The sequence below is a fragment of the Telopea speciosissima genome, chromosome 1 (assembly GCF_018873765.1).
Source record: "Telopea speciosissima isolate NSW1024214 ecotype Mountain lineage chromosome 1, Tspe_v1, whole genome shotgun sequence".
Taxonomy (NCBI): domain Eukaryota; kingdom Viridiplantae; phylum Streptophyta; class Magnoliopsida; order Proteales; family Proteaceae; genus Telopea; species Telopea speciosissima.
In genome coordinates, this window is record NC_057916.1 from 54,579,662 (window position 1) to 54,591,308 (window position 11,647).

Consider the following 11,647-nt stretch of genomic DNA (forward strand, 5'->3'; position numbering starts at 1 on the left):
TGATCAACTTGCACACTATGAAAGAACATTGGATATTCTAAATGTTTATTTTCCAAATAGTCAAATACAGCATGGATATCTCCATCTTTAAGCCCCCTTGTACGTTTGGTACACAAATGATTTTTGTAATTTAATTTTGTAAAGCCCAAATTTTCATACCCTCTAGCTTCCTCACACAAACAATCGTATCCTTCTATAGGTGAGATACCTAAATTATATAATGTTGAAATGTTAATTGCTTGTGCAGATTCTATAACCCTTTTATGACATTAGCAAAAACACTTCTGATTCAATTGCAAGAGGATGATTGTGCTCGCATTCAATTCCACTAAACAACCATATCCCATTCTTTGTAAGTGTTACAACCATTCATGCTTCACAACCAATTCTTGTAATGGGACAACTCTTTTTCACATTACGAGTCCGTTTATCCACTTGTCGATAACCCTCTTTTGAGCAAACAAATTTTGTTTGCTGTGTAACACCTTTCTGTGTTTTTTCTAATCGGCCTTTTCTAATGCTAAAATCAATTTTTTGTGCATATGAATTATAAAATTCATATGCTTGTTCGGTAGAGTCAAACTCCATGTTGATTGAAGGAACCTCATATCCTAGCTCTTTGGCTTCTTCTGAAACAATGGCATTATTGACTTCCTCCAATGTCTGTTTTCCTTTTGTAGACATAGAATCACCAATATTGCATTCTTCATCCATTGAATAATTGCTATCTGAACTACTTTCACTATTAGTCTCCATTGCAATATCTATACCTATCAAATATTTACCCCAAAAAAAAATACCTATCAAATATCATTGCAAAATACACAAGGTATTGATATTTGAAAGTGGATCAAATTAAAAAAAAAAGGTAATAACAGTTTAAATAAATTTTTTAGAAAATACTTTTACCACACTACCACATCAATTAGTGTACAAAGACAAAGGTAAATAAAGCTCATTTAAAATAAATGAAAACTTTATTTGTAGAATAAATCTCGTAAGATCATATATTTTTAAACTATGAATTCAATAAACAACATTCATCATGGCTCAAAAGTACACATGATTTATTGCTGAGGGAGCTAATCATTTGCCTGATGAAAATTATATCAAAATTAATTCTAATAATTTCAGTATCCTTCTATATTGATATTAAGATGCTGTGTAATTCTATTCTTGCGATTGTATTCTTTTCAGAAGCATGTCAAGCCAACCAACTCATACAGAGGCACGAATAAAATTTGTGAGACACTCATTTAGACAAATGGCTCTCTTTTCTCGTGGTTTGGTTCTTTAAGAAGGTAGTAATCCACTTTGAAATCAAGTTTTCCCTGCTCTCTTTTTCTCTCTATCCCAAAAATAATTGCACTTGTCTTTTTTTTTTTTGTCCCTTTAATTCCATGTCTTAAAAATAGAAAGAAGATAATTGAGAGAAAAGGCGGGGTGTTCATTGAATTGTTGGGCCATGCCATTCACCGTTTTATATAATGTCTCAACTGTGAGGTGCCATTCAAACAACAACATCAACAACATGTAGCATTGTTATTATTATTGACTATCTAGCTATTAATCGACACACAAAAATGACATGGTACAATCAATACTCAATATCAAGCATCTATTAACCAATGAGACATATAGTCAGTCTCATAGTGGGTTTATGGATCCAATCTTGGAAGCCTATCCTATCTCCATCAGCCAATGATCAGAATAATACCCATTACAAATTTACAATAGTAAGAGCTACTGATGTCTGGTATGATAGATTAAATTAGTTCCCTGAACCATGTTTTTTGTCAATTTTTGCACTCAAAGATAACCTTTTGACTGAATAGGTTGAATACAAAATATCCTATCAAAAAAAAAAAAATAAGTTGAAGACAAAATATGCGTACCTTCTGAGTTCGACTGTTAACTATTATTTACTTGATGAAGTGAGTAAAGAGAATCTAAAAAGAGAGAATCACAGTTGCTCTCCTCATCGCTCTCTTATGCAAAACTTCCTTTGTTTCTCCCACTGGTTGAGTACCCAATCTGAGCTTGGAAATTAGTGATGAAGCTTTTTAAATAGCTTATCTTCCTCAGGGCCTCCTCCTTGTGTTGTAGAATTTGGGTGTGATTCAACATCTAAGAAATCCAATCTTAAATGAATCCTATTTAGAGATGTCAGAATAATTGAATCTTCAATGCATATCACATCTGAGAAGTACTTTCCAAATTGAGATGGAGAGTGAATCCAATCCGGTTAGAGAGAATCCTAGTCGGTGAAGAGAAATAGTGTCAATACACCCCCTCAAGGTGGAGAATCGGTTAACCGAATTTTCAGCTTGTCTCGTAAGAAGGTGAACCGAGCCGTGGCCAATGCTTTAGTAAACGTGTCTGCTATTTGATCATGGGTAGATATGACCTGCACCTGCAACTGTTTCTTGGCCACACAATCACGAACAAAGTGGAATTCAACCTCCACATGCTTAGTGCAGGCATGAAAAACCGGATTGGCTGAGAGGTACGCCGCACCAATGTTGTCACACTAGAGGACCGGTGGGCCATTAAGAGGGAACCCAAGTTCCAAAAATAGGGACTCTAACCATATTAATTCAGTAGAAGCATCAGTGAGTGCCTTGTACTCAGCTTTTATAGAAGAGCGAGCAATGGTACGCTGCCTCCAGGAAACTAGGATCGGTCCAAGGAAAGTGAATTTATGATCAGTGCCATCACCAGCCCAATCAGCATCGGAGAAGGCCTGCAGACTGCAAGAATGAGATCGTTTAATAAGAAGACCATAAGTGAAAGTGCTCTTGAGGTAACGAAGGATACGCGTAATAAGCTGTCGGTGATCATTTGTCAAAGTGTGCATATATTGGCAGGCACGATTAATAGTACAAGAGACGTGAGGGCAAGTAAGGGTGACATACTAGAGAGCGCCAACAACGGATCTGTACTCAGTCGCATCTGAGTGTGAGGCACCCCCTGAATCTGATTCTATAAGAGATGTAGCCATACGTGTCTTGACGGGCTTATAATCAACCATACCAGTGCGCTTCAATAAATAAAAAATGTACCAAGATTGGGACAAGAGCCTTAGAATGCGGTATTGCCTCAATGCCCCAAAAGAAATGTAGATGTCCAAGGTCCTTGATGGAAAATTCACTCGAAAGTTGACGAAGAAGAGTGGTAATAGCCAAAGGGTCACTGCTAGTGACAAGGATATCATCAACATAAATGAGGATATAGCAGACATGAGCACCAGTGCGCTTGATGAAGAGAGAAGTATCAGTCTTGGAAGCATTAAACCAAGCTGAAGAAGAAACTCAGATAGTCGATGAAACCAAACCTGTGGAGCCCACTTAAGACCATAAACAGAGCGATGCAAATGACACACATCATTCGGATTGCTTGAATCAATGAAACTTTAGGGCTGAGCCATATAAACCTCCTCCTTTAAGAGACCGTGAAAAAAAGTATTATGAACATCTAGCTGACGAGGAGACCAACCTTGAGAAACCACTATAGAGGGAACACACCATATAGTAGTTGGTTTGACAACAGGACTAAGCGTCTCACTGTAGTCAATACCATGCATGTTGTTGATGAAAACCTTTTGCTACCAAATAGGCCTTGTCATGTTCAAGAAAGCCATTGGCCTTCCTTTTGATACGATAAACCCATTTACAACCAATAAAATTCATATAAGGGGTTCTGGGAACAAGGGGCCATGTGCCATTGCGAATCAAAGTAGAAACTCCTCAGCCAAAGCCGTGTGCCATTCAAGAATCCTTGAAGCCTGTGAAAAGCATGAAGGGTCAACAGAAGATACATCAGTAATAAGGGCATGGGGGAGGCTGAGGGCGAGGTCTAAGGCACATGGTGTGAGTGGAATTGGGAACAGGTGGAGGAGGCGGGGGGCTTGGTGGATTCGGTGGTGCGGATGTTGGGCTTGGTGAACTCGATGGGGAGGGTGTGGGGTTGTTTAGGTGGGATTGTAAGGGTGCCAGGTGTGAGGAGAGGGTTGGTTGGGACGGTTGTTGGTCAAGATCGGGTTTTGATGGGTGCGGTCATAGAGGCAGCTGGTGAAGGGTAGGGAGCACCTGGAGATGGGGATGGGACCGGGAAGTGCAGGTGAGGGCGGTGAAAGTGGAGAGATGGGCAATGGTGAGTTTTGTTGGAAACTCGGTAAGGGCACTTTATTTTCCAAAGTTGAAGGTGAATGAACGTGAATAGGAGCAAAAGCCCATGGAAAAGACGAAAGCCGCATGGAGGAGGGAGGAGTACCCAAAATGGAGATGGAGAAAGGGAAGACGTCCTCATCAAAGTGGACATAGAGAGCAATGATAACTGATTGGTTTGAAAATTTAAACAACGACACCCCACATGAGAAGGACTGTAACCCAAAAAACACAGAGGGAAGAGCGAAAGTCCATTTTGTGCTTGTTGAATGGACAAAGGCAGCGAAAACACAAATAACCAAAAAGTTTAAGAAAAGAGTAGTCAGGTGGTTTATGAAAAACAAGTTGAAAGGGAGAGTCACCAAGAGAAGCAGAGGAGGGCATCCGATTGATAAGATAGACAACCGATTCAAAAGCAAAATGCCAAAAATGTCATACCCCAAACCACCCCCTGGGAGGATTAGGTAGGTGACCCGAATTGCATTGTAGCAATCCGCCAAATCCCAAAGATCTAGAAGCAGTTACTCCATTCACAGACACACACATCTACCATAGTACATAATGTAAAACTCAGAGTGCTACGGAAAGCTATATTCACATTAAAATATTTGAAAATAGTAGTAGTACAGGAAAGAAAAATATATATAATAATATGTTTGTTCATTCCCTCTCTCACTCCCACAAAAACAGTAGTACCTACCTCTACCATATACAACTTTTAAACAAAGGAATATATACAGGGTAGGGTAACCCAAGCCCCAAAAAGATAGCTGCAAAATAAAATGGGGAAAAACTCTGACAATAACAAAAGGAGTCCCCAAAGACAAAAAGAGTCAGCAGCAACACCCTTCACTGGTCATCCTCAACTGTCACAGAAAACACTCGCACCAACGGTATGACCTCTGTCTGGGTCCATATCAATACAATCATAACCACCATAGCTCGCCTCTGGGTGATAAGCCTCCCTACCACAGTAACATCCACCTGTAGGATCATCTAATAGAAAAACATATATAACAGAGTGTGAGCTCCACCAAGCCCGTGAATAAAATACATCACCATGCATGCATATGCAATCACAACCATATGAGTCCTACATGAGATGCAGTTCATTTTATTTATTAGCCACCGAACAACACAACTAAGGCAGGTTAGTGCTAGTACAATCCCCAATACATGTATCTCTGGTGCAGGCTTTTAACCCCTTCTTGCGATATACCCATTGAGTTGTCGGAGAGGACCGATTAGCTCCCGCATCAGTCACCCAGGTCAGCCCGACCAGCCCTCTGGGATTAACCTATAAGGCATCCATCCTTTTTATCACTTTTATTTTCTCTGGCTTATAGCCCATAATCACTTTTTCGGTGCAATAACATTTCTTTCTTTTCTTTTCTTTTTCTCTTTCATATGGTCACGCTCACAGGCAACCAACACCTTAACCCCTGTTGGCAAGGGTGCGTAACACGGGTGATGAAACTCTAATCCAATGCATCTATATGGCATCATATGAGTCGAGTGGTGTCAACCGTATCTCATACTATGGGCTACCACAGGCCTCATTTCCAAGCCGACTACGGCATCTAGTCTAGCAATTCACATACAGCATTCAAGTCCAATCACAGCATTCACAAGTATTCTTTATTCAATAGAATTCACAGCAATTGTATTTAAGTGAATAGTGTAATTATGTTGATACATTAGCCATGTCGCATTTACATACACATTGTAATTTCACTCACCTTGTTCTGGTCCTACTGGCTCAACTATAGGTTCGGTTCCAGTTGGTGTCTGGCTGTGCACCTTGAGCACGGGATCAAATCCTAATTTATCGGATCATAAATGTGTGTCAATTAATATTCAAAGCTGTATTAATATCCTAGTGTTGGTTTAGGCTTACTTGTCTGACTCTGTGTTTATTCTAATGACACTAGGAATTCTCTGGGCCTTGCACAGGGCTTTCGGGTCCATGTCCCGGTGCATCATCCAAAGATGTGGAATAAAATCTGATTTGGTACATAGCAGTATGGTCAGTTGTACATGGTCTAGACAGTCATATAAAACAGTACCCAGGTCAGTAGTTCAGCTGAAACCATTCCTAGCATGGTTAACTGGCCCTGTGGGGCCCACTTGGGTACCCAAGGTATGGATATTATCAAACATATGTAAAGAGGGGTATTTTGGTCATTTACCACCTCCACACATAGTACATAGCCCACTGTTGAAGGCTCACAGAGATTGGACAGCAATTCAGCCCAAAATATATCTCTGGGCATTTCACTGGGTGATTGGGCCAATCGCCCAGAGCCTGTTTGAGTCGAGTTTTGAGCTAAAATCTTGGATTTTGTAGTACAGGCAGCCATGGCATCGATCATGGATGCATGTATGATGGTCATAGACCACATTTAGTGTATGATCCAATGGTTCCAAGGGTTTTGGGCTCAGTTCACCCATTTGGAAGCCAGGAGTTGTTCTGTCAGCTCAGAGAATAGCAACCCAGGCTGTGCTCTAGCTCAAAGCTTCAGTTTGGGCTGCATGCAAGGGCAGTTCTACGTATACGTTCATGGTAGGATGTTGTTCCTACACAAAGCTAAGTAAGGATTAGCTTGCATGTACAAATCCTTGCCCAGACTAGTTGTTCTAGGTGCAACTGGGCAGTGCAGTCTGGCACAGAGACTGGTTTCAATCCCAGCTGTAAAGCAGTAGTAAGATCACGCTTATAATGATCAGATCTTACATGCAATAGGTTTGCATGTCAGATCAGATGCATCCCAAGGCAAGTCCAAGGTATCCTAGGCTTTACTAGCCAGGAACACCATCAACAGAGCAGAGATCAATAGATATATACTGAGGACAATAGCATATGGAGATGAAGATGGTTACCTGAGGATAGAAATGCTGCAGAGACAGGGTACAGGTAGCAGCTCTGGTCTCCTCATCCTCTTTCCTCTTCTTCTCCTTCTCTTCTTCTTCCTCTCTCTTCTCTTTCTCTCTCTCTCTCTCTCTCTCTTTTTTCAATTTCAGCTGGGGTAGTAAACGAAATGTATACTGCCCCCTCCTCTATTTATAATGCTAGCCCCACTGGGGTCTATTTGGCATTGGGTCCCCTTCCTCTAAAATGCATTTTTAATAGAATTCTGGGCCATTCTGGCTGCATAGGTGGGGTCCACATGGTTCCAAGGGTAGGTAATGGTTCCTAAAATTCCCATCTACCCCTAGAGGGTGTTCATGGTCTATATGGGTGGTCCCTACATGTCTGGAGTCCAACCTTAAGAAATATCGAAAAGAGCTCCAACGGACACACGAACGAAGTCACCGTCGTGGTTCCTTCTGTCAGTCTTTCCAGTGTTTTTTGGTAGTTAGTCTGAATGGATGTAAGGACGGATTTACTCTGTTGCCTCTGTCCATGGTTCCGTTCCCTTTCAGGAATGTCTCAGGGACCGAATGGATGAAGGGACGGATTTACTCTGTTGCCTCCGTCCATGGTTTCGTTCCCTATCGAGAATGTCTCAAGGATCGAACGGATGAAGGGATGGATTTACTCTGTTGCCTCCGTCCGTGGTTCCGTTCGCTCTCGGGTAGGTCTCAGGGTTCGAACGGATGCAGGAACGGATCCAGGTGGAAGTTTCGTTCGTGGATCTGTCCCTCGTGTTTTGACTTGTTGACTTGAATGGAGTCAGGGATGGACTCACCCTGTTGCTTCCATCCGTGCTGTCTTGGTTGAAACTCAATTTTAACTTTGGGGGCATAACATGGGGCCCCTCTATACATCTTTTAACGTTTGCTCCTGCATTCTTACGCTACCCAACTCGATGGATAGAAGGTGTAGCGGTGAGATTCATGTCAACCACATCGGGTGATACCCGAGTTAGGTGAGTGAGTTTTGGGTGATTTGTTTGGGATTGAATATCTATTAAGAAATCATTATCATACTACTATATGAGTATAAGCATCTTATGCATTGTATTATTGATCTTGATTGTGAATGGTTACTAATGTGATGTGAAAATATTCTCATTAGGGTATCGGGTCATGGTGTCGGGCGTACCAGTACTGGAAACCCAGAATTTATTATGAAACTTATTAACTATCATCCTGATCTGTATGCGCCGTGCCGTGCTAGTACCCAGGTACTAGATGGAATGGGACATTGATGCACCCGGAATACCTCTCTGGACGATAGGATTTGCATGTAGTATATCTGCGACTAGGGTTCTTATTCCCTTAAGCTACGACCCTTACCAACAGGGGGTTTATGTGTTGGATAGTCAGAGCAACTGTTGCCTGTGGGGGAGAAAGGCCAGGTCAGGGGTACTGATGGCTATCGAGGTCTGCCACTGGGTGGTCTGATGGCTTCTACCGGCGTAGGCTCCCTCGTGATAACTGAGGTTTCATTGTGGTGATAAGTTAAGTGACCCACAGTGTCTCCCGAGTTATCATAGTAGCATACACTTGACTTAGAATTTGTGTATTAGGTGAAAAATGAATCTAACATTAGCATGCATCATGAACTGCCTGAAATTGTATGTTTGTGTGTAGGTGCATTCCCCTTTGCTCTCTCACTAGCTTGTGGAGCTAACCCCGTTGCGCAACCTCTTTTGGTTGATATGCAGGTAATCTCTTGATGCGCACTTATGGATGCGAATCGAGTGGAGCTGGTGGCTTAAACTTGGGCGTCAATGTATACCCAAGAATGGTGCCCTTCTGGCGTGATTTAATTATTTATTTCTATATTCATCGTCATTCATGTATAAACTTTATGTATGATATACGAAATGTATCGGATGGATACGGGGTATTGTAATTGTATTATGGGTTATCATTAGAGAACCGATGCTCTATATTTATATGATTGAAATGATTTACGCTTCCGCTAACTCTGAAATTAGAAAGATTTATTCCATTTGGATACGTTCCCTGACATTATCATGCAGTGATAATTGGGTAGACTGTGGCTTGGGACACTGTATCTGTGATCCTGGTAGTGTTGGGATGACACCTGTTGTCCCATTCACCCCATTTTCTTATAAAATATCCTTTATTGGGATGGGGGCGTGATAGAGTGGTATCAGAGCGAGATGCTCTGCATCGACCACAGTCTGGTGTAACCTTTTGATTTACTCTCAACAATTAGGTTCTAAATTAAAAGCCTCAAGAGCATAAATCAGTGTATGCAGACATAGGAGAAGACTGACTATGGTGCACATGAGAACCTAGAAGATAATAGGTACTCTATGTAATTTAGGACTCGAAGTGCATGTTATTTAAGTGATAACTATGATACTGTTTTGTTAGGCCCTGAGTGAGTGATAGATGGGCAATCACATATAACAATTCACAATAATCAATAATAATTCAAGTAAAGCACAGAAATTAAGGGAAATAGATAGATATATAGATAAGCATAGATATGTAAAGTTAATATTCAACTGCCCAAATTGTTTAGATCCCTCCCTTGGGGGTAATTGTATCCTTCCCAACTCAAAATACGTACTCTATCACCACCAAACTTCCCAAACCAGTTGATAAAAAATATAAAAATAAACGTAACAAAACAAAGAAAAGCTAAAAGAAAATGGTTCTAATAACACCCAACTCAAAGACAAGTAAAGAAAAGTCTGAATAAAACAACTTCAGATTTCTGAGAGGGAAGCGGGCTAGTCCTCCATGCCGTCACGATCATTAGTCCTCTCGCTACCACCATAGTAGAGAAAGGTGTTGATGTCGTTCAATTCCTTCTCCACTCTCTCGAGACGCTGATCCTGAGAAGAGAACTGCTTCTTAACCTCTTCAAAGCCCTCCATCATCCTCAGGTTCATCCGCCTGATGGCCAACAGAACATCACCTCCACCTCCCTCTCGAGCACTAGAAGTCCCTGCAGCATGTGGTCCGGATCCCATGAACTCTATGTCATCATCCTCATCATCGATCTCTCGGGGCCCTCCACCCTCACCATATTTGACTGACTCCCCGGAACTGTCGTAGTTACAGTACAACCCCATCCTTTATAGTGCATCAAACCCAAAACGTCCTTCTATTTTGGTTCCCTTAGGTTCGTGGTCGAGGTCTATCCCAAAGTGGAGGAAAATGCGGGTGAGTAGCTTGCCACATGGCAATTTGTTCTTGTAGCCAGGGTTTGCCACCGCATGAGCCATGTGCTGAATAATCACATAAGGAAGACATATCTGCTAACCAGTATAGAGGGAGTAAGCTAGTGCTGCTGCCATCAGAGGAGGCTGGGTACTATGCCCTTTAGAGGGAGACAAGTTGGTCTTGGCAATGAAGGTGAGAACTCGCGGAGAGGGGGCGAACCTAGAAAGATCATCATTTTCATCTATCTTGTCTTATATGAGGGCCTTGAACAGCTTCTGGTGGTCTACAGAGGGCAGGCATCTGTTAGGGTTACTACCTGGAGGATAGTACACCCTATCTCCATCTGCTGAAATGCTCAAGAGAATCCCCAGCTCTGCCTCATTGAATGCAATAGTGATCCCCTTCATGAATGAGGTCAACCTAACACCTTCTCCATCTTCTTTGACTTAGCACCAAGTTGGAATAAAACTCCCTAACCAATGTGGGATAATAGAAGTCTGGATGAGTTAGCATGCTACTCCATTTCAGCTTGCCAAATCTTATGCCCAACTTGAAGGCGATCAACTCCTCCTCAACAGTAGCCCTCTCCACCAAAATTTTTCTGTCATGGAGATGTTCCCTATAAATTCCCTCGGTCTCTGCCGATATAATCCTCCCCACATTGAAGGAAATAGGGGGAGCTGGCACTATGGCTAAATCACTATGCCTTCGAGGAGCCATAGGTATTTCCTACACATAAGAGACCACCAAAAAGGCAATGATATTTGAGCCAAACTGGAATAAATAAAACATGATTAGCAAGAATAATTATAGATACAAATGCCTATGTCATATGGAAATTCCAGGGTAAGAAAGGTTACACAACAATTAGACGAGACACGATTACCATTTGGGAAGTAGGATCAACTTAGGGAAAGGAGTAAGATATATAAATCCCTAGGGCATAGACATGAAGGGAATGAGATCGATAGGGACAACCTATGTTCATGACTACTCTATACCTCAATCAATATCAACAAGTATTTGATTAAATGGAAACCACAACAATAGACAAAGATTTAATGTGATGGAATGAAAAGGAGGGGGTGAATTACAAATTCTATAGTAACAACCACACAAACAAGTAAACATGTTTGAATATAGGACAATAAAATTTATTTCCATAAAATTTTAGGGCATACATTGAGATTGGACATGCCTTGGAAATTTTTCCCAAACTAGTAAGAATTTGGAAGTCCTATCCCAACCATTTCCTAGATGCAATGGAAGTAATTCAACTAAATATGGTAAACTTGACACTTAATCTCTAGAATTCCCTTGGAAGGAATTTTAAATTCAATCAAAACATAATAAACATACAAAAATGTACTAAAATAGTATCATGGATTGAT

At 41.2% G+C, this 11,647-nt stretch overlaps 1 protein-coding gene across 1 annotated transcript; it reads right to left on the reverse strand.

Moving 5' to 3' along the window:
- Positions 1 to 369: 369 nt before the first annotated feature.
- On the reverse strand, positions 370 to 756 carry LOC122651348 (protein FAR1-RELATED SEQUENCE 7-like). Its single transcript, XM_043844708.1, has one exon. It carries the CDS (start codon positions 754 to 756, stop codon positions 370 to 372), a length of 387 nt encoding a protein of 128 aa, XP_043700643.1.
- Between the last annotated feature and the right edge of the window lie 10,891 nt (positions 757 to 11,647).